Source organism: Nicotiana tabacum, chromosome 7, assembly GCF_000715075.1.
Source record: "Nicotiana tabacum cultivar K326 chromosome 7, ASM71507v2, whole genome shotgun sequence".
Classification (NCBI taxonomy): Eukaryota; Viridiplantae; Streptophyta; class Magnoliopsida; order Solanales; family Solanaceae; genus Nicotiana; species Nicotiana tabacum.
This window is the reverse complement of record NC_134086.1, coordinates 179886847-179909637: the sequence shown is the minus strand read 5'-3', so window position 1 is coordinate 179909637 and position 22791 is coordinate 179886847. Positions and strand designations below refer to the sequence as shown.

The following is a 22791-nucleotide window of genomic DNA, read 5'->3' as shown; positions in this document are numbered from 1 at the left end:
GTTCTATCCCCAGCAGAGTCGCCAGAGCTGTCACACCTCCTTTTTGCGCGCCTACCCCGAAGGATAAATGCGTGAGGGAGTTTTTCTAATTTAATTGACAATATTCGAAATGGGATTATTTATTTAATTCAGAGTCGCCACTTGGGAAACGTTTGGCTTTTGGTGTCCCAAGTTATCGGTTTAACTTGAATCCCAATTCGAGGAAAATATTCGACTTTCCAAATGAAGTCTGCGAACCAGAAATTCTAAGTAAGGAATTCTGTTGAACCGAGGGAAGGTGTTAGGCACCCCTGAATCCCGTGGTTCTAGCACGGTCGCTTAAATTGTTGTAATGGCTAAATATTTGATTTTATACATGTTATAACTTGTGTGCTTTTATTAAGTTTAAACCGCTTTTATTATTATTTTTTAATAGAATTGCAACGTCGTGAAAACGTATCTCGAACCTCGTCACAATCAATGTACCCGTGGTCATAGACACGTTTCGACTCTGTTGAGATTTGGATTTGGGTTGCATAAATGCACACCCATACTTAGGGAAGTAATTTTATTAAAGACGCGCCCTAAGCGATTGGCGTATCGTTATTTTGGGCAAGGCCGTGAAACTTTGCTAAACGGCCTGTCCCGTAGTCTAAGCAACTTTACAAACACGTATAGAGGGCCCCGCAGCTTGTGCATTTTTGTTTGGCAAGGCACGCCTCATTTTTATTTTAAAAGGATTAACCTATAGTGACTATGTTTTCATTTCGTTCGTCTCTATAATGAAAGAAAAAGAGTTCTAACTTGCTCACATGCTCACGAGTTATTATAGTTGAGTTTCAAAATTGAATCGTTAAATCTGAAAACGATACAATAAGGGCAGTCGGTTAACAATTATAAGCCCAGGTCCAATGTATAAGGGGTAAAACTGGACTTGTGCCATCCTTATTCAGATGTTGGGCTTAGCTAAATGATTCTACACATGTTCAAACTTTAATAATCCGAAATGAAAGTGATACCTAATGAAACCCGTTTTTTACGAAGTTAGATGAGCAAGTTGTTAACTAAAATAGTTTGAACTATTGAGTAATCAACCTAAGGCCTGATGTGTATTTGGAACATGCTGTTTAATCGAACAAATTGAACTAACAGAATGTTACAACTACACTATTAGTCCTTTTAAACTAAAATCCTACGGGGACAAGTTTACAACTTAAACTGCTATAGGATAGTGCCCATGTTATACATAACCAACAACTACCTGATTCTAGTGAAGGCAACTAGCTAACATATATACAACCGAGATTCAGTATATAACCAGAGTTTACATGGGCAGCGCATAGAATGTTCTAAGTACAGACAGTAAAAGAAAGAAAAGACTACATTAAACTACAGCTTCAAATCTTTCCCATTTTTTGCATTCATTCTTCGAGTAGCTTACAAGATGTACCAGTGTATCAGTTTGTGTACCTGGTATTTGGAAAGCAAGGAAAGAAGATGAAGATTAGTAGAAGCAGCAGTAAACAGCAAATAGCAACAGCAACAGCAGCAGTAACAACCAAGCAGAATAAATCCCAGTGAACAAACCAGAAATAACCCAATGAAACAGTACCAATATCCAACCAAAACAGACTCGGGAGACTCAGTTGAGACCCGGAAATACCAATGTTAATCACAGGCAGAAACAGGTGAATCTGAAACAACAGTGAAAAAATAGTTCTTGATTTTCGAACACTCAAAGAAAGAAGCTTCAAGCTTCAATGGAATAATAGCAGTTAGTGCTGATTTCAAACAGTGAAGGAAAGCAGAATTTTCTCAGCTTCAATGGAACGACAGAGGTTTTTCTTTTGCCTCTTTTGTGTTTATTGTCTATCTAGGATTCAAGTCAAGAAATGAGCTTTCTTCACTAGTTCAAAAATAGACTCTTTTAGGTTCTCCAAAAAAACCTCTCTTTCTTGTCCAAAATCCAGTCTATTTAAAGACTAGAATTGGCCATTCTTTTGTTCAAACATTTCACTTTCAGCCTGTTTTATTCCCTCCCCATGTGCATTTCTACCTTTTTATCATTAAACCCATGTTGTTACTGATTACCCACTAGTAAAGTCACTAAGTCAACTCAAGTAGTACCTTTTTCACTAGTTAATTCAAAAACTAGTCAGTCTTTTAACTGGCCATTTCTATTTTAAAATTAAACCCCATGCTATTTCTGACTTCCAGCCACTAAAGGCACTTAACATATTATCACTCCCACTATTGATCCCTATTTTATTCATTAGCTTAGTGGTATATTAGTATTAAACTGATAGACCATTAAAACTGAACAATTTGCAGGTTTCTAACATCCCAACCTGTTAAAACTAATTGACGACATTTATCCAATCGACTATATGAATTACAACATATATAGTCAATAGCTAATGATAGAATCGAACAGTACACATAGGTGATTCAAGTTGTACTGACAAAACAAGGAATTACCCTGGAAACTAATTAATCGACCAAACTCATTCCAATCGATTATATAGTTTAACACATACACTTAACAATGAACAGACAAAAATTTCGACCAAATAATAGGTCTAATTTGGAGAAGAAGAAGAACAAAGCACAGAAGTTGGAAATAAAATCATTCTAACCACACAAACGAATAACAAAACAAACAAAAAATAGAACAAACAGAAAGGGAAGAGGAATACCTCAAGTAAACTAGATGACCCAGGTCCGAACTCAAACTCGACCTTTTTGAGGTCGAATGGACCTTAATCAAGTGTTCTCAACGGAGAACACTTCGACTAAGGTCTATTAGACCCCACACCCTCTGCTAATTTGGACAAATTCCTGGTTCTTAGATTTCTAGGGTTCTTGGGGCTCAGATTAGGGGTTCGAGCTTTTATGGTTCGATTCGAACCAAACCAAGCTTGGTTTGGTCACGAGGGACGTCAGGGGAGTAACTGGTGTGAATTTGGGGTCGGTTAGTATAGGTTGAGGTTTGGCTCGTAGACGATGTAGGTTGATTCGAGCCAAACGGTTTGTAGATTCATGTCCAGGGGGTCAAGGTGCACTAGGGGTGTTAATTTGGTGGTCACTGGCATCGTTGCCGACGGGTTTATGGTGAGGGGGTGGAAAGGCGGCGCTAGGGTTCCGAGGTCGTTTGGTTAGTCTCTTTCAGAGATAAAGGGGGGTGGTGTTTGGGAATGAAACGGGTGAAGTATGGTTTTGGTGTTGTTTTAGTGGAAATGCTAACAGGTCTACGGGCACTAGACACAAACCGCCCAAGCCACCAGCATAATCTGGTTGAATGGATTAAGCCACATTTATCTGACAGAAGGAAGTTGAAGGACAAGATGGATTCACGGCTAGAAGGGAAATATCCATCCAGAGCTGCAGTACAAATAGCACAACTGGCACTGTCATGTCTTGGACCTGAACCTAAAACCAGACCATCAATGAAAGAAGTAGTTGAGAAACTAGAACATATTGAGGCTGCCAATGAAAGACCCAAGGAGCCTAGAGTAAGTTCGAGACATCAGACTGCTTATAGATATGGTCAACAACCTTTGCACCATCGTTCTCCACTTCACCCAAGGCACGATGTAAATCGAGCCTATCCACTCCCAAGAAGAGCATACTGAATATGATACGTTCTATTTATATAACAAAATGAAGAAGTTATGATAACTTAGTTGTCCAAATAGAAACATTTTCTTCTTCTTCTTTTGTCGCCTGGCCTCTTCAAAGCCATTGTATGTTTAGTTGGTCTTTAGTCTGAGCTTGTGAGGTGAAGTGGTAAGGCTCTGTATGGTGTTGGGTTGTAGTTGTTTTAGCAATATGTAAAGAGGTCGTTATTTTGTACATTGAAGGAGATTGAGATTTCGAGTCGGACTTGTTACTATCTTATGTTATGGATATCATTGAATAGAGAGGTGGTGGCTAATGGCTATCAGAACTTAGGAAATGGAAGCAGATAATCACATACCTGCTGCACATAGGATTGATACATCCTATAATTTTATTTTGATATTGATTCTAAAATAAGAATGGTACTCCATATGATTATCTTCGTTATTCTTGGAGGGAAGTGAACCTTGTGTAATTAGAGTCGTTATTAAAAAGTAGTTTTGTTTTGGGCAACGACCTTCCTTGGGAGGTTGTTTGTCGTCAATAAATTGGCAAAACTAGTTTAAAAGCATATACATTTCATCTATGCAATCACTCAAAGGAGCTTATGATACATACATGGTATTCTGGTTTAGCAGCATTCATACTTCATGTTCATTCTGCAATGAATAGAAGATTTGATACAGTTTTTGAAAGTCTTTTTTAACATAATCAAACCCACACGGATAAAGTTGATGTCAAGTGACCAGGAGGTTACGGGTTCGAGCAACGGAAATAGCCTCTTGCAGAAATACAAGATAAGGCTGTGTACAATAGACCCTTGTGGTCCGCCCCTTCCTGGTCCCCACGCATAGCGTGAGCTTAGTGCGCCGGGCTGCCCTTAAGCCCCACACGATGGACCTGGAAGAGAAGGTGGGGCTGAAGCAATGTTATAAGTTAGTAGAAAAGTAAATAAATCAAGGCTACCCAACATTTTGCCTAAAGAATGGGAAAACACAAAGCTTTTGCTGCAAGGTGATGGGAATGAAGTGGGACGAATTTAACCTTTGAAATGGAGTAAAACAAGTAAGAAACGAAGGTCGGTTAAAGAAAACTAGACAAATAATGCAATTAAAAGTTTGTTCTCTTTTATATTTTTCAACTTACTACCAGCCAATTCACCAACTTTATCAATGGTCGAACTTGTAAGTTTTTTCTTTAGCATTATTTATTTTATGAAAATAAATAGGCATTATCTTAACAATAACATGAAGAGCACTACAATTGCTGAATTTTGAACTAAAATGATACAAAGAGGTTTATCGTTTTTAAATAAGTAGGCATTATCTTAGCATTTTTTTGTTACACAAAAATCATTTTACTTTGCTCTAGTTATCACAAAAGTCACATATTTACTTGAAAAGTCTATTATGCCGTTGATATTATCAGCTTATTTGGATGGTTGTTACATATCGTTTCATAATGTATCGTATTGTATTGTATTGTATTGTATTGTACTGTATCGTTTGATGAATACAATGTTTGGATGGATTGTGTCGTTTTGCCGTCGTTTCATGGTATCATGCACCAGTAATATGATGAATAAACTTGCAATATTATAAAGAAAAATTATGAGATGGTATATAAAAAGGTAGGGTAAATGATAAAATAAAATTATTTAATAATAATAAAGGGTGAGATTGAGAGAAAAACACAAGGAAACTACGCGACCACACCAAATCGGTCGTTACATAAAGTGTCACATTTCATCGTTACGTAACGACGGATTTAACGATACGATACAATAAAATTTAAGTAACAATCAAAACAAATATTGTATTTAAAGTAACAATACGATACGATACAACTGGTAACAACCATATCCAAACAAGCTGTTAATAAATAGCCAAAACAACTTTAGTAAATATAAGAAAGAGGGCATTTATAATAAATTATTATTACAAGGGGAGGAAGTTGTATTGATTTCATTTATCCCATTCCGTTGAGAGTTGTATGTTCATCGGCACAGCTGAGCTGAGCTAAGGTTGAATGTGAAGAGAATAATGCCGTACGTACTGTAATTGATTATTGATTTGATCCCCACCCACCCACCCACCCACGCACTGTCAGAGCAGAGGCCTCTTCTTTCTTCTTGGGTCGGCCGGCCATGAGAGCTCGTTTTAGAGGATCCTTCATCTCCCCGACTTTGTTAATCTTCTTCCTGGTAATTCACTTCTTTAGATCTTTCTCTCTCAATATTATCGTTGCGCATCTTTGTTTCTGTTTCTCCCTGAATTTTATGTTTTCATTTTTCCCTCTACTTTAATCTTGTTGATGTGGCCTGGATCTCGTCGAGACTATTTAAAGAGGTTCTATTTTCTTCTCATTTTTAACTTGTTGTGATTCAAATTATACTGTAGGAGTGTATCATACTTCTTCCAATACATAATGAGCTTTACCTTAGCTCTCTTTTCTCATTTTGTTACACTTATTATATCCTATTTATTCAGGTTATACATGTTGAACCTGCCCGAACAGAATTGTCAAATGTATTATCACTGTAAGGATCACTCGTGCATCATACTTATCTTCATGTTTAGTCAATTTTACTGCTGCAAGTAATGCTGCCTAGTTTGTTACTACTTCTTATTTACCCGACTTCTATGTGTTACCTTTTCACTTCTCTTCTCTTCCTCCTATTTCCAGTCAGGGAGAGCTGAAAGGTCTTTTCCCCTCATATGATTGTCCACAATGCATTGATAGAAAGGTAATACAATTATTTATTTGGTATATTTGAAAGCCATTATCTATGTCTTTCAAGACTTCTGCCTCTATGAAAATTTGGCTTCTATTTTTGCATCCCTTTTGCCTGTATATGCTGTAAACTCTGCAATTTCTTGGCAGGAACAAGGTCGAATGAGTGCTGCTCGTCCTGATGAGAAAGTAATCAACCCAGCTTTTGATTTTAGGATAACAGTCTAATGATGACTAGAGAATTCTTTTCTCCTTTAGATTTATCTACTTTTAATCTTCGTATACCATACCATGATGATCTTTCTGTTCTTGATGCAGAATATTGACATCATTGTAACATACACTGATGCTAATGGTGCTATTAGAACTAGGAGCATAAACTCCAAGGACTTGTCAACTTCATGGGTATGGAGATATCCTAGTGATGAGGATGGTGATCAGAAAAAGAGTTCCAAGGTGTGTGTTTACTTTACTTGCTGATCTTAAATGGACACAACATCTTCTCGAAGTGAAGAGGATATAGTAGTTTTTATATTTGTTAATGTAGACTGCAATTCTTTTTACTGCTTGTTCTCAGGAAGTGGAAGGGAAGTCTCAGACACCGGATAAGTTTGAGGTCAATATTGAGCACTCTAACATAAATGAAAATCAGTATGGATTTGTCATAGAGCATAAAAAAGCATCTGAGCTTCATCCAATCAAACTCAAGCGCCAGGTGGCAAATTCTTATATCTCTACATTTATCATTCATGTTCTTTTTGAGTCATTTGGATTCATAGATACTTCCTGATGCTTCAGAGGCTAAGAAATGAAAGAAAGGAACGGCGGACTGCAGAGCTGATCCAACAAGATAAGGCAATTGAAGACCAGATTCAAGATGCTGCTATTCAGCGAGCTAAAGAGCTTGACACAACTAGAAAGGGTAAATACAATATATGGAGGAAAGAATATGAAAATCCCAATTCTGACTCTACCCTTAAACTTATGCGTGACCAAATAATCATGGCAAGAGCTTATGCTACCATTGCAAAAGCTAAGAATGAAGATGCTCTGTATGATTCTTTGATACAACATTCTAGAGTAAATCAGCTTGCAATTGGAGAGGCCACTTCTGATGCTGAACTTCTACCAAGGTTGGTGCTTTCAACTTTTCGTTAATGAAGTTTACATGTTAGGTTTTGTCTTTAACATTAGGTTTATCTACAGTGCACTTGACAGAGCAAAGGATATGGGCCATGTTCTAGCTGCTGCGAAAGATCAACTATACGATTGCATAACACTAGCAAGGAAACTAAGGGTCATGCTTCAGTCGGCTGAAACTGGTCTAAGTCTGCTGAAGAAAAGGAGTGCATTCTTGATACAGCTGGCTGCTAAAACAGTTCCCAGGCCTTTGCATTGTCTTCCCTTGCTTCTCACGACGGACTACTTCCTACATGGATATGAAGAGAGAGGATTTCCAAACAAGGAAAAACTTGAAGATCCTTCTCTGTATCATTATGCTATATTTTCTGATAATGTCCTAGCCACATCTGTTGTTGTGAACTCTACTACACTGCACGCAAAGGAGCCTGAAAAGCACGTTTTCCATATAGTGACAGACAAATTGAACTTCCTAGCTATGAAAATGTGGTTCCTTGTCAATCCTCCTGCTGGCGCAACAATTCATGTTGAGAATGTGGATGACTTTACATGGCTTAATTCTTCTTACTGCCCTGTACTACGACAGCTTGAATCTGCTAGAATGATAGAGTATTATTTCAAGGCACATCAGTCGAATTCCCTTACAACTGGCACCGACAATCTCAAATACAGGAACCCAAAGTATTTGTCAATGCTAAATCATCTTAGGTTTTACCTTCCTGAAGTATACCCAAAGCTGGAGAAAATCTTGTTTCTGGATGATGATATTGTTGTTCAAAAGGATCTGACGCCTCTTTGGTCTGTCGACCTACAAGGGATGGTCAATGGTGCCGTGGAGACATGCAAGGAAAGCTTCCATAGATTTGATAAATATCTTAACTTCTCGAACCCGAAAATATCTGAAAATTTTGATCCCAATGCTTGTGGCTGGGCATTTGGCATGAATATCTTTGATTTGAAGGAGTGGAGGAGGCGCAACATTACAGGAATATATCATCATTGGCAGGAAATGGTAAGTTAATATTATATATTCTTTGTTGGTGTTTCTAGACACAATGAGCTGAATTTTTTGATATTATCATCATGAATGTTTTACATGAGGAAAGGATCTTCTTTGACCCACTACAATTTGAATAAAAGAAAATGACCCTACAAAGATCTGATGTGTTTTATTTACCGGTATTGTGTGTTATACTTCAGCGATCTCCTTTTTACCTTCAACAAAAAAAAAAAAAGAGCTAGTGGATCATTTGTGATGGGCCAATAGACCGATCTCTCCCAATTTCATATAGGTTTTGTGAGTTTAATAGCTCCTGCTGCCTGGAGGTGGCTCTTAAGGCTAGACAGTCATCAAATTGATCTCCATCTTAGTTTCAAGTTTATATGATTGTTTTTTGATAAGTAAGAGAGTAGTGCAATATACTAGATACTATAACTTTAAAGATGCTTCTGCTGCTGCTTTGGATGGTCAAATGAGGTGAAACTCCGTGAAAGTGCTGCAGCTCAAAAACCATACTGATTAAACTACTGTTGAAAATCAATGTATTTAGTGAGGATGAAAAACAAAGAATTAAGTAGGAATATAGTCGGAAGACTGATGGGATTGAAACCTTCAATTATTGCTGAAAGCTCCGTTGTTTGCTTGAGGGTAGATAGATGTTATTGGCTCAAAACTAAACTGCCATAATTTGTCAGGACTGCCCCCCCCCCCCCCCGGGTATTGGGGGTCTCAGACATGGCTCTTAAAGTATGTTCTGCAGTGGAGATAGAATGACTTTTTGCAAATTCGGGCATTGTTTAGACTTAAGAATAATAGTGGGTGCCTTAGTTAGTTTTTGAGTACAAGTGATGAAATTGTACATTCATGATAAGGGCTAAACCAATTTGTCGCCCAAACCATGTAGCTTGTCTACTTATCACCTATTTACCTAATTTTGTGATCTCTATTTCTAGTTTTGTAAAACATAGAATTGTAACAGTCGTATTAGGGTGCGGCCCTTGTTATCCCCAGCACCCCCTAACTCCATAAAAAGGAAGAAACATACCTTATCTATGATTGCTCATTTTCCTTTGAGCTATATTGCACAATCTCTTAGAAAAATGAATTATTGCCGACTAGACAGCTTTTTTGCAAACTCTTGTTATGATCCACCATGTTTATAGAGACCTTGCTCTTAGAATCTACCATGTCTAGAATGCTAGCTTTCCTCTTGCAAAGAGTCGTAATGCACTTGATGTTCAAGAGCAATTCCGTAAGAGGAGAAAATTCATAGTTCCTATTCATTTTGTTAATTTCTTCATCCTTGTGTAGCCTTCAGCTGACTATGATTTTCCATTGCAGAATGAGGATAGAACACTTTGGAAACTTGGGACCTTACCTCCGGGGCTGATAACTTTTTATAACTTGACTTATCCTTTGGACCGGAGCTGGCATGTCTTGGGTCTTGGTTATGATCCTGCCCTAAACAAAACAGCAATAGAAAATGGGGCGGTTGTTCACTACAATGGAAATTACAAACCATGGTTGGATCTTGCAATTGCCAAGTACAAATCTTATTGGTCTAGATATGTAATGTTCAATAATTCATACCTTCAACTTTGCAACATCAGTGAGTAGTAAATTCATGTTTTTTCAAGGTAGTTTTGCTTGTAATCAATTTCTTTCTCACAATTGTTATAGGAAAAAAGGGAAAATGTTTTACTTTTGTCACTCTTGAAATTTTCCTGTAGCAAGAAAATTTGGGAGAGCATGGGCAAGCGACAGAGTATCCTAATGATGTTGTATAGCTGAAGATGTGCGTATTTGTATTTTCTGCAGCTAACTTGAGAAGGATCACGGCATATGATTGTTGACTGTTTCAGACTGTTTTTAGTTAATGTTAACAATCAGAACTAACTTGTAGATCCTTTTTGTTTACCGTCTTTTAGCCCTTCACTTGTAGACATTCCGAGTCCAATGCTAAAAGCAGACTTTCAAAGTTGTATGAAAAATGATCCACCTTTCTGATAAAGTGTATCATCCCTCAGGTAGGGGCGGGGCTAAAGTATTAGATATGGGTACAGGCGAATCCAGTAATTGAATTAATTAGAAAGTTCATTAAATATGTGTAAATATGTAATTGTGAAATTAGTAACTAAAACGAGCTATGAGTTCAATGATAAGTTGAGAACCTCATGTGTAAATGTAGCGGCTAGGGGGAGAACTGAGAAGGTATAAGGACGCTTGGCATTGCACTATTTCATACTAAAAAGGGAGTTCTTTTAATTAGGTCATTGAAATGCCTACCTCCTGAATAACAGTAAGAGCTAATCACAGTAAGAGTCAGTTTAATCTCTAAAATTGAGCTGTGGACTTGCTTTCGTATAACTATACCATAGTGAGTTATGGTCATTGGATTTAGAGCTGGAAACCCTGAAATCAAAAAACCCTGTCGTCTAAATGCGTGTTCCTTTCTCGTCGCCTGCTTGGAACTGTAACTGGTGTTCTAGGTTCAAAGAATTACTGTACCATGGCAAATCCCAAGACGTTCTTTTCCACTACCGTGAATTGAAGAAGAGCGGACTTGAGGTGACAGACCATTCGGTTTTCGCCGTCCTTCTCAAAGCATGTTTAAACTTCTCACCCACACATGGCAACTCTATCCATGGCTCTCTGATTAAGCAGGGATTCCTAGCTTTCACTTCCCTCGGTAATTCTATGGTGGACTTCTATGCTAAATCTGGAGATTTGGGTTCTGCACTTCTTGTTTTTAACTGCATGCCCAACAAAGATTCAGTTTCGTGGAATGTAATCATTCACGGACACTTAGAGCGAGCTGCTGCTTCTTACGGGCGAGGATTGTGGTTCTTTACTCAGGCTTGGGCTGCAGGTTTTGAACCCAACATCTCCACCTTAGTGCTTGTCATTCAGACTTGTCGGAATCTTAAAGCTTTTGAGGTTGGACAGATGATTCATGGTTCTATCATTCGTGCTGGATATTCACGTATAACTTCTGTCCAAAACTCGCTCCTCAACTTTTATGCTGAATTAGGAATGCAGCTTGCGCATAACCTTTTCGATGAAATGACTGACAGAGACGTTATATCTTGGAGTGTCATGGTTGCTGGCTATGCCCAAAGCGAGGAAGCAACTGTTGCTCTCGGGTTCTTTAAACGGATGATTCATTTTGGGATAACCCCAGACGGACAATCAGTGGTAAGTGTACTCAAAGCTTGCAGCAAATTGATGACCATTAGAATGGGAGAGTCAGTTCACGGGTTTGTTATCTCTAGAGGTCTGGATTATGATTTGTTTGTACAGAACTCCCTGATCGACTTGTATTCTAAATGGAACGATGTTAATTCTTCATTGAGAGTTTTCCACGAAACTCCCGAAAAGAATGTCGTATCCTGGAACTCTTTGTTGTCAGGACTTGTGCAAAATGAGAAGCATTCTGAGGCTCTAATTTTATTTGATTCGATGAGGAAGGCTGGAGTTGATTCTGATGAGGTGACTCTGGTCAATCTACTGCAGTTATGTAAGTCCTTCCTTGACCCTTACCAGTGCAAGTTGATACATTCCAGAGTACTCCGACGAGGTTTTGAGTTGAATGAGTTGGTTACAAACTCTTTGATCGATGCATATGCAAGTTGCAATCTCATAAATTATGCATGGAGTCAATTTAGTATTATGAAAACGCTTGATGCAGTAACTTGGAGCACCATGATTGCTGGATTCACACACTGTGGCATGCCTGACGAAGCCATTGCTGTTTTCCGAGAGATGAACCACACTACTGAACGGCCCAATGCCATTACCATGCTACATCTTCTTGAAGCTTGCTCTCTTTCTGCAGACCTGAAAAGATCAAGGTGGGCTCATGGCATTGTTATTCGAAGAGGGTTGGCATCTGATGTACATGTGGGAACTGCGATCTTAGATATGTATTCGAAATGTGGTTCTGTTGAATTGTCAAGAAAAGTGTTTGAACGGATTCCACACAAGAATGTCGTTACCTGGAGTGCCATAATCACAGCATATGGTATGAATGGCCTCCCAAATGAAGCTCTAGCCCTACTTGCTGAGATGAAAATGAGTGGTCTGAAGCCGAATCAAGTAACAGCACTGTCTCTTTTGTCCGCTTGTAGTCATGGGGGACTGGTAGAAGAAGGGCTATCTCTTTTTGAGGAGTTGATTTGGGATGATGAGGTTGAACCTAGCTTAGAACATTACTCTTGCCTTGTAGATTTGTTAGCTCGGGCTGGAAAGGTTGATAGTGCAATGAATTTGATAGGAAGGCTACGTGGTGGAGTAAAGCCTAGTGCAAGTGCATGGGGGGCGCTCTTGAGTGCCTGTAGGAACTATGAGAACTATGAGTTCGGTGCCAGTGCCCTCCCTCAAGTACTTGAACTCGAGCCGTCAAGCTCAGCTGGCTATCTTCTTGCATCAAACATGTATGCATCAGGTCATTCATGGGTTGATGCCAGCAAAATGAGAATGATGTCTAAGGAGAGAGGTGTCAAGGTTACAGCTGGCTATAGCTTAGTGTATGTCAATGGTAAGGCATGCAAGTTTCTTGCAGGAGATAACCACAATTCTTTGTCTGATGAATTGCAGTTCGCCATTCAGCAACTGCACTCATGTATGAAAATGGACATCACTTGCAGGTAGGGGCTCTTTTGTGTTCTATGAAAGCCGGCACTTTTCCACAACTAAAGAGCTGTCTTTCTTTTGCTGCATAGAAACCGCAAAATTAGGGGGCCAAAACTCTGGATTGTTGGATGTTGGGGGTGGAAGCTTGTTGGCGGTTTTCTGCTTCTGATGCCTACCTGTAAATTTTGTGGGGTTAGGGGACAGGGGTGAGGGAACCTTTTGCCAGTCAAATGGTCGTACCTTACATTGGATTGGGAATTATAATTCAGGATAGGGTAAAATGTGTCTCAGCAGTGGGTTATATCGCTGCTGTCCACTGAAAGGTGGTGACTAGGGGTGGCAAATGGGCGGATCGGGTCGCATATGAGCGGGTCGAATAAGGGTAATTAAAAAACGGATAAATTATCCGGTCCGACCCATATTTAATATGGATAAAAAAGAGTTACCCGGCGGATAATATGGACATGACTTCTTGAATATGATCACTTTTAGGAGAATTTCTAGTCTCCCAAACTTGATGAACCTCCAATTTGAGGCTTTACAAATGTAAAAATTAAACTCATTAGTTATCCATTTTCTAAGTGGATAATATGGTTCTTATCCATATTTGACCCGTTTTTAAAAAAATTCATTATCCAACTCATTTTTTAATGAATAATATGGGTGAATAACTGTCTTTTAAACCATTTTGCCACCTCTAGTGGTGACAAAAGGGCGACAAAGAGAGGGGGAGGGGAAAGATATGTCCTGGACGGATGAGGTAATTAATTAAAGGGTTAGCACATAAGACGCTAGGAAAGAGGGAGATGAACATAGTCACAATACTTCCTTTTATAGTATCTTCATTTCTTTTTGTGTGCATGTGCATCCAACATTGATATTTTTATCAAGAGATGTTTACCTCATATCACTGAAGATTTCTTAGGTGTAAGTTGATGCAGTTAATTTGTTGTCCTAAGAACAACTTGTTATCATTGATATTTAAGTAGGCACCCAGTCTTTTTTGTCACAGGAAAGATACTACTATCGAAATTCATTCCACGAATCTTTTTTACAAAAACAGAAAGATCCATAAAGTAGATACCAAGCCATTAGTACAGTTTTGTTAGGCTCCTGGTAGTGAATGCAATAACAACTACATAAGGTTGGAACTTAGCTAAAACACACTATTAGACATCTAATGCGGAGAGGGTATCTGATGGTTTACTGCCCAAATCGTTTAAATGTCAAATGACCACTGAAGACTATCTCCTCTCCCACAAAGGGAAAACCATGCCCGAAGTGCACAAACAGCTTGACCAAGAATCCATCTCACTCGATGCATAATTGTATGTTCTATACGTATTACATTCCCATTGATTTTTAAAAAAACATTAATACAATGGGTATGCATTGTGTAATCAACAAGAATGTCAAATAGCTGCATCTGACTGGACATGCAACGGCACATTAACCACTCGTGTAAACAGTACGTTGTAGCTTTAAACTGCCATCTCCCATTTTGTGTGCGTGTGCATCCAACATTAACACTAGGAATAAAAAGTGAGGCCGTTTTTTACTTACATGTGTCTGCCAAGAATCCTCCACAGTGATAAGCTGCAAGCTTCGTAGCAAGCAAACCTGACCCGAAATCTGGAAAAAGTTGTAAAGCAAAGCAAATATAGCTTTAGGCAGGGCCACTGCTACCAAATGAACTTCCAAGATTGGGATGGTAAGCATGGTGGAGGGAGACTTTAATGGTTTTCCTTTTACATAATCTGTGTATATCTACACATTCCTCAAGATCAGCATCACATGTCAGAAGCACCCACTCGTCGTCATCATCCAAATATTTTAGATCAATTTTACCATCTTCTATATTGAAACGCCTTAAGACCTCTTGCAGAACATCTATAAAACCCCAATGTGATTGCAGGCTGAAACGAATCTTTTCTTTCCCAAAAGTGGCTTTTACTTTAAATGTAGCCGAATCCCGTATAACCTGGTTGCTACTCGTCGGCAAAGGACACAAAGGTTCCAGAGAATTGTGATTGCTTTGAATTTTTTGACTCTGTGATCGAACCAAAAGTTTGGTTTCTTCTTGACCCACGTCATGCAATTCTGCTTCTGTATGTGCTCTCTTTAGCATTCCTCCAGGGTGTTCTTCCATTGTGGCATTCCCCGTGGAAAAAACATTTGTAAGAGGAAATAAATGCTTTGAACCAGTTGAACAGAATAAACTTGAACTGGAGTTATGACTGCCAGATGAAGAAGTTGACTTGGAAGTAGTGGTATCAGGGCTTAATGTACTGCCATCAGGTTGAGTATTTACTTGCTGCAGATGATCATGGTTCTTAGAAGCAGATAAATTACTGGTCCCTGGATTATTTGGAGAGGTAAGTTCTGGGAAGTTAGTGTAGAAAGAACTGAGTTTAATAGCACCCTCGGCACCATGGACTGAATCAATCACAAGTTGAAGTTTCTGCAACGAGTGGCCCACTTTCTTGATCTTGCGAGAAGGCCACCTTGTGATTCCGTGTTGCCTGCATATTCTTTTCAAAGTTGTAGGGCAAACTGCAAGTTGGAACAAATTGATAAGTAATTAATGACAAGCTAATATGGCAGAGATGATAGTGCTCAAGACCCAAATTCGAGACCTTAAGGTAAATTATAGGCCTTTAAAACAAAGAAAGGACTTTGCATTAACTAAATCATGGATGCACAAACTTGTAGGAAAGACAAACACAGAAATAATCTAAAATTTTGAGATGATAAATATCAAAAGAATTATAACTTTGGAAAGGATGAAAACCCAAAAGGATCACATGAGCATGTCCTACAGATTCCAAACTAGAAAGTAGAGGTTAATCAAGATGATGCATAAGTAGTCTGGAGAAATAGTTGAAACTTTGAACTATTGAGTCGTTTTAGCTAAGGGCAGTTCTCAAAGAACTCAAGATGTCCATGGATTTTCAGTGCATCATTTTAACAGTTTCCCAGGGGGACAATCATGCCATGAAAGGCAGACAATTTCGCGACAGGCAGAGAAATGCACAGTTTCTTTATTTAAAAGGCCGAAAATTGCAAATTTCTAAAGTTCCAAATCCGCAGTAGTGATCAAAGACAAAATAGGTACATGATTGTGAAATGACGATGCAACTTATCCTACCTCCAATATTTTTTGCAGCATCTTTTAGGCTCCCGGCAAAGTACTGCCTGAGTACCTGCAAACTGATGCTCTTCTCGGTCTTTGACCGTTTTCTTTCACCTGCTCTCTTGGCACCTGAGGAATGTGATCCTGTACCAGAAGAAAAATCTAAGGAACCCCCATAACCTCCTTTGGGTCCAAAATTATCCTGGATCTGGTTTGGCTCTGAGTATGTAGATGCATGAATGGATTCCCTCCAACGGTTTGCTGTCACCTTAAAATTTTCTTCTTGCGAAATAGCGGCTCCTTTACCCTTTCTTTGGACATCCGTCATTTGAGAAAGCCAGGAAGAAGCATCTTCATCCCTGTAAGGTGGAGAGACTGGTTTTCTTGATACTTCTTCATGTGATTCACCAGCAGAAAGGCTGACCTTTTCACGTTGTAGGAGTTCTTTTTCCTCCAGTAATTCCTGATCCGTAACAACACGTAAGCTTCGGCAACTTTGCTGTATCACAGAAGACAGTGAACTTAACATTTGTTTTTGGTCTTCAGTATTTTTGCAATCAAGTGGCAAGAAGAACTCCAAAACAAAGTCAGCCGACCCTGTGTATATACTTCGAAGGCGTATTGCTACAGCAGAACATAATCCAAACATCCTGGCGTGGTGTGATAGTGGATATTCTGTCTTGCTAAAGGCCGTAATATCTGTAGCGAAACATGGCTGATTTGTATTGAATGCTCCACCTGCAACCCCTTCACCTTTAAGCAAGTGATGCTCAGAACATGCGTAATGAAAAGGCAACACTTGTGGATCACGCACATAGCAAGCTTCGTCGACTGTGGTAACACAAGAAGCAGAGTTCTCATCGGATTGCAGGCACCCACCTTTACCTTGTTGTATGCACGGGGCCCAAGTCTGAGCCAATGGCAACTTGTGTGTATCACACACACATGTCAAGATATATTGAATCTCGGCCAAGGCAGCAAGGTACGACTCATTGCAGTCCTGATATAGAATCACAACTACGATATAAGAGGTGAAAATGGAGCTCCGCCTCCTAATGAGAAGTGAAAGATTAATTTCAGGATCTACCTTTATTTTTGCAGGATTTGAGATACCAGAACTTCTTAGATTAACAGCCTACAAGAAGGAAAACGGCTTCTTTAATTTCCCAGAGAAATGGTTCATTGTCAAAGCAGAGAATCAGAGTAGCCCAAAATGAGTAGCAAAAGCTACTTGTTAGAGGCCATTTTGTTGGTAACCTAACAAACAGGCATAATAGCTACCAAAGACAAGCAAAATCACCAATAAACAGGAAGAAAAAGAAACAAAGAACTTCATGCTTCAACAATACTTCATCACTTGTATTCAGAACTCGAAAGAAAATTAATCTCTCGCCTCACCTACCAAATAATGGACTAATATTGCCGATCTTACGATTCTAGGAATGGACATTAATTCTAAGACACAATAAAGATAGAGAAAAAAGCAATTAAGAAATACCTCAAGAGCTTTGCAGACATCTTCAAGCTCGGGGTGATAGTGAGTTTTCTGAGTAGTAGTCACAATCTCAACAACACCCAAGCAAGTTCCACTGCCGGTTTCAAAAACAGGAACTGCAATGGAACCCCTAACATTATACTGATGAGCATGATTAACTCGTGGATACTCCTCCCGCTTGAAAAAACGAACATCAGGAGTCCACTCTGGTAGCTTCTTCAAGAAAACACGGCCAGGCAACCCAACCAACTCATTTGAATCCTTCTCAGCAGCAAATTGGTAATTTTGGGAGACATATCTGTACTCTACTAGACTCTGGAAATTTGGGTTGAGGAAGTAAGGTTGATTATTAGTAATAAGGACATGTTTGTCTCCTCTCTTGACTGGTACCCATATCTGAATTAGGACATCTTTATCCCTTGTGGAATCTTTTAGGTGTTCAATGGCTTGCACCAATCTCTTTTTCACTGATAAAGTTGGATTTGGGTTTATGTTTGGTCCAATCCACAACCGACGAGGGGAAGTCTCAGAGTTTTCTCTTCTAGTTGGAGAAAAATCATCCATTTGGGCAAACAAAATCTTATCTTTGTCAGTTTCTTCTTGATTTGCGGTAGGAAGGGAATGGCCTGCGTTAGTAGTATCTAACAAAAGGGGCTGAGAAGCCAAAGAGGAGGGAATAAGGAAATTCGAGGCGTGATTAGTTGTCTCTAGCCAGAAACCATCGGAGAGGAATTCACTAAAATCAGAAGTACTAATAGTGTTATCAGAAGAGAGCTTTGCAAACATGTCATGAAGTGTAAAGGGACCATCTTCCATAATGAAATAGCTAGCCTCAATTTGAATCTCCCATCCCAATATAAAAACAGAAGCCCTAAATCATCCAACAGAGAGAGAGGGCAAAAAATCACGATCACGATCACGAGCCAGAACACAAAAGCAGCCTATATATGAAAAACAAGAAGAGGAATTTCCATGAAGGATTTCTTTCCTCAGCCTTCCAAAACCCAATCAGCCCGGTTTCCACAAACCTCATCAGTTTTAGTTTTGGTTTGTAAACTGCAATTCACAAATGCATTTCAGGAGCCATACATTTCCATGCAAAATTACTCTACACTACATAGCCAAAATGCTAATCAAACAACACAAAGCTGCAACCTTTGATACAGAAGCCCCCCCCCCCCCCCCCAAGGAATTTAAACTAAAGAGAAACTATAAACAACCTGAGCTGTCAACAAAGAAACAAATCAAGACGGATGGATTATGGATCTAAGGGGGTCAGAAATAGTACAAGTTGAACATAAAGTTGTTGATCTAAACAACAAGAGAAGACAAACATTCCAATTCCAAAGTTATCGTCTTTGTAGAGTTAAACAAAAGCTACATCGAGTATGTAATGTAGAATTTGACTTTGCAGAATTAGCAAAGCGAGAATCACACACACAAAAAGGTCATTAATTCAACCATGTATAGCAAAAGAAAGAAAGACCAGCAATTACAGGGAGTGGAAAAAAGATACTCGGTAGAATAAAAGTAGGAAAAGCAACTCACTTTGAGAAAGATTCTTGAAATATATATAGTCTTTAATTAAGCTGGCATGTCTGGCTGGCTATATGACTAATTTCAAGAACTGAAAAACATCATAAGAATTTGGTAAAGTCACTTCACATATATATATATATATATAAAGGGGTGGCTTGCTTTTAATTTTGTTACCTAAGGCAGTCAGAGTTCAGAACCCATGACATCCACAGAAATTTTTGTAACTGAGGAGAGAATATAGAGAAGAGAGAGAGCACTACAGAGAAATGGGACACAGTTAAAGTTGTGTACTAGTATATGAATAAAGGTCCGCCACCCCTCCCTATATGAACTGCTCCTGGCTGCTGATGTAAGCCACTGTATTGTAAAGAATAGAATAAGATACAGAGTACAGACGCACACACTCACTCGCGCTTAAAAGGAAAATCACCTTACCCGGTGCAGTGGATAAGACTACTCCTTTGACTAGAGGTCTCGAATTTAAATATTGGGTATGTAAAAAATTTTGATAGGGAGTGCTTTACTCGAATGGGACCCTATGCGATGCGAATTCGGATATAATCGGACTCCGGTGCGAGTAGCGGACACGGGAGAGAACCCAAAAAAAAGGAAAATCACCTTTAATGTGCTCTTCTACGCCTGTACTTCATATTTCATTTTCGTGGCCCCTTTGATATTCCTATTCTAAATGGTACTTGCCGTTGCTGTTGATTCTACTAGTAACTTTAAAGATTCTGAGGATTAAAAAAAAAGATGACGCTTCAGAAAAACCTTGTCACCCATAAGAAAAAAGATAAAATACTTTAAGGCTATTATTTAAATTTTTTTCATTTTTTAATAATATTTTTTGGATGCTTATTCCTTCACCTAATACAGGCAAATCTCTCTATAACAGCCTCACTTGTTTTGATTTTTTTTTAGTTTTATAATGAATGTATTAATGTTTCAAAATATTTAGAATCCGTTTGGATTGACCGGAAAAAAGTGGTCTTTAAGTACAAGTTCTTAAAAACACTTTTTAGGTGCTTGAGTTGGTTTTACGTTACGTGTTTGGATAAAAGTGCTTAAGCTGAAAAAAAGTTTTAGTTAAAATCTCTAGGCCTATTATTTGGTAATATTAGAGATTCTACTTCTATAAATATGGTTGTTATTATGGATAATTTTAATAAATAACGTACTGCTATAAAGACGGTGGTTGTTATACGTAAAATGTTGTTATAGAAAAGTAAAATATAACAAAAAAAAGATAGTTTCTGAAAAAAAATTAATTTTTATAGTTATAGTGAAATGTTATTATATCGAGTGGTTGTTATAGAGAGATTTGAGTTTAACAAATAACATCTATTATTTTATTTCTCTTACCGGACAAATGACATTTACGTAACACAAATTTTATAAGGAAAAAAAAAATCAAAACATATTACACTTTGAAATTTGAATCTATGACCTCAATCAAATTTTGAAGCACTTTTGCAATTAATTACACTAAAAGCCTCATTATGTTAGAGAAATTCAACAATTCATATAGCTCCGACTAAAGAGGAAATACATATAGGAAGAGGATGAAGTGAAAAGATAATACTACTAGTATTATTTAACTTAGGAAAATTTTGACTACCGTATATCTATTATTTATTATCTATTTATATCTATATCTATATCTATCTATATTTGTACTTTATTAAAAACACGAAGGCTCTTAGCTAAATGTTGTTCGTCTTTTATACTCTTTAAAAATAAATATTATATTGGACAAAGTTGTAATTTAAATTATTTTCCTAATATCTAGGACAATAAAATCAACGAAAAGTTTGATTGCTACATCTTTCCTTATGAATTAAGTAAGAAATCCTAATATTTAAGTTGAAATTAATTAAAACCTTACTAAAAAAATCTAACTTTTTAGATATTGGAAATAACGTGATGTATAGGTGGTGGAATATATCTATTTTTTAACTTTTTTTTCTTCTTACAATTAATATTCTTTTTGGTAAGTAAAAGAATTTATCATACTTTGCAAACAAACTAAATTGACCAATTAATGTTATTGTTATTTTTTAGCAATATATTATAGCAAATAAAAAGTTAATTTTGGGAGAAAAAAAGGAACAACAAAAAGCTGAGAGCCCTAATTGTAATTTAGTTCGATGGTAATATATTTCTTTATAAAATCTTACATTATTTTCAAGTACTTCGGTGACATTTTTATTAGCTAGAGTCCTGCAATTCACGTGAAAACTTATCTATTTTTTACTGAGTTAGTTAAATTGGATAAAAAAAATTTAGAAACTTAAATATTTTTCTTAATTTTTATTTTATAACTCAAAATATATTTTTAATAATGTTTAGGTAATATTCAAAATTTTGCGCTTATTAATTCTAAGTACAAATGTATTCTTAAGGAATTATCAGTAATTTTTTTCTTTTAAAATATGTATTCTAAATGAGTTGTCCTTCATTATTATTCTTTTTTGAATCTATACCGACGAAGGACAACTCCCTATATTCTTCATATTTTAAGTTATTTATCGCAAAATATGAACTCAACATTAGTCAATTTTTAAAATTTTATATTTTGTTATTAATATTTAGGAGGTCAAGGCCAATCTTTTCATTCTCAAATTCTAAAAGACCAAAAGATTCAATCTAAGAATCGTGAAAAAATATTTTCGTATTTTGTTTTAGTATTAATCACATAACAATAATTTTTATAAGAGTTTCGCATAAGTCCTCATAGATCACAATAAGATGTTTGAAAACTTCAATTGGACATGATTTCATCATCTATTGAGCTAGCTAAATACAAAAATATCTATTATTTTCAAAAAAAAAAAAAACTTTAACTTTTACGTTACATAAATATCTAATATTTACATAACTTTCAAAAAAGTTATATTTATTAATATGGGTACACGCGCAAAGCACGTTCACTAACACCAGTTACTATATCAAAAGCACGAAGGCCCTTAGTGAAATGTCGTTCGCCTTTTTTACCCCTTTGAAATAGAGTTCACACTAGACAAAATATTTATTTGATTATTTTTCTATATTGAGGAATAGTCATTTAATTAATTTTCTATTATTTAGGAACAATCATTTAATAAAATACTTAAAACTTTTATTTTTCAGTTTCTTTTAGATCTAAAATTTCAAACACTTTCAACTAAAACTTGGAAAGTTTTTGTTATTCAACTCAAACTAAAAGTTTCGTCTTTCATCTAACTTAGGAAAATTTTATTTACTTTCAAAGGAAAATATCATAGGAAATTTTTTAGTTAAATTTTTTTTGACAAATTAATTCTTCAAAAAATATTAGGTAAAAACGTGCAATTTGATTTTCTTTTTGGTTTAGGAGTCTTTATTTTCTAACAAATCATTAAATTATACATAATTTTATTTTGTATACATCTTTTCATGTTTCAAATTATATACCAAAAATTTCTATAAAAGAGCTACGTACAATTCTACGTTTTCATCATCAAAACTTTGCCTTGTTCGAGAAACAACTATAAATTAAGGACT

The 22791-nt window shown here is 37.2% G+C and overlaps 4 protein-coding genes across 6 annotated transcripts; 3 read left to right on the top strand and 1 right to left on the bottom strand.

The window, feature by feature from the left end:
- The first annotated feature begins 3173 nt into the window (after nucleotides 1-3173).
- Nucleotides 3174-3611, top strand: LOC142162463 (putative serine/threonine-protein kinase PIX13). Its single transcript, XM_075218828.1, has one exon. It carries the CDS (start codon nucleotides 3174-3176, stop codon nucleotides 3609-3611), a length of 438 nt encoding a protein of 145 aa, XP_075074929.1.
- Nucleotides 3612-5527: 1916 nt separating this feature from the next.
- Nucleotides 5528-10372, top strand: LOC107776423 (putative galacturonosyltransferase 3). The gene is made up of 10 exons (XM_016596317.2): nucleotides 5528-5800; nucleotides 6087-6136; nucleotides 6283-6343; nucleotides 6481-6519; nucleotides 6649-6786; nucleotides 6908-7045; nucleotides 7129-7463; nucleotides 7537-8482; nucleotides 9812-10107; nucleotides 10201-10372. Exons 1-9 carry the CDS (start codon nucleotides 5744-5746, stop codon nucleotides 10085-10087), a joined length of 2040 nt encoding a protein of 679 aa, XP_016451803.1. The 5' UTR covers nucleotides 5528-5743; the 3' UTR covers nucleotides 10088-10107; nucleotides 10201-10372.
- A 387-nt stretch (nucleotides 10373-10759) lies between these two features.
- LOC107776422 (pentatricopeptide repeat-containing protein At2g17210-like) lies at nucleotides 10760-13258 on the top strand. The gene has a single exon (XM_016596314.2). The coding sequence runs from the start codon at nucleotides 10910-10912 to the stop codon at nucleotides 13118-13120; it is 2211 nt and encodes a 736-aa protein (XP_016451800.1). The 5' UTR covers nucleotides 10760-10909; the 3' UTR covers nucleotides 13121-13258.
- A 1013-nt stretch (nucleotides 13259-14271) lies between these two features.
- Nucleotides 14272-19966, bottom strand: LOC107776421 (protein NLP2). Of its 3 annotated transcripts, XM_016596312.2 has the most exons (6): nucleotides 19444-19654; nucleotides 19279-19357; nucleotides 17734-18786; nucleotides 17323-17370; nucleotides 16251-17235; nucleotides 14272-15655 (listed from the first exon to the last, which is right to left on the bottom strand). In XM_016596312.2, exons 3-6 carry the CDS (start codon nucleotides 18544-18546, stop codon nucleotides 14769-14771), a joined length of 2733 nt encoding a protein of 910 aa, XP_016451798.2. In that variant the 5' UTR covers nucleotides 18547-18786; nucleotides 19279-19357; nucleotides 19444-19654; the 3' UTR covers nucleotides 14272-14768. The 3 variants fall into 3 exon arrangements, with proteins under 3 accessions (XP_016451798.2, XP_075074347.1, XP_016451799.2); XM_075218246.1 differs by having other exon boundaries at nucleotides 19279-19966; XM_016596313.2 differs by lacking the exon at nucleotides 19279-19357 and having other exon boundaries at nucleotides 19444-19571.
- Nucleotides 19967-22791: the final 2825 nt, after the last annotated feature.

What these genes read in the sequence shown, in the direction of transcription:
- LOC107776422 (XM_016596314.2), top strand. Translation starts at nt 10,910, where the DNA reads ATGCGTGTTCCTTTCTCGTCGCCTGCTTGGAACTGTAACTGGTGTTCT.
- LOC107776423 (XM_016596317.2), top strand. Translation starts at nt 5,744, where the DNA reads ATGAGAGCTCGTTTTAGAGGATCCTTCATCTCCCCGACTTTGTTAATC. An exon ending in TTGTCAAATGTATTATCACT is followed by an intron (nt 6,137 to 6,282) that starts GTAAGGATCACT and finishes TCCTATTTCCAG; the next exon opens with TCAGGGAGAGCTGAAAGGTC. An exon ending in CACAATGCATTGATAGAAAG is followed by an intron (nt 6,344 to 6,480) that starts GTAATACAATTA and finishes ATTTCTTGGCAG; the next exon opens with GAACAAGGTCGAATGAGTGC.
- LOC107776421 (XM_075218246.1), bottom strand. Translation starts at nt 18,546, where the DNA reads ATGGAAGATGGTCCCTTTACACTTCATGACATGTTTGCAAAGCTCTCT. An exon ending in ATGTCTGCAAAGCTCTTGAG is followed by an intron (nt 17,371 to 17,733) that starts GTATTTCTTAAT and finishes TCCTTCTTGTAG; the next exon opens with GCTGTTAATCTAAGAAGTTC. An exon ending in TGCTGCAAAAAATATTGGAG is followed by an intron (nt 15,656 to 16,250) that starts GTAGGATAAGTT and finishes TCCAACTTGCAG; the next exon opens with TTTGCCCTACAACTTTGAAA.
- LOC142162463 (XM_075218828.1), top strand. Translation starts at nt 3,174, where the DNA reads ATGAAACGGGTGAAGTATGGTTTTGGTGTTGTTTTAGTGGAAATGCTA.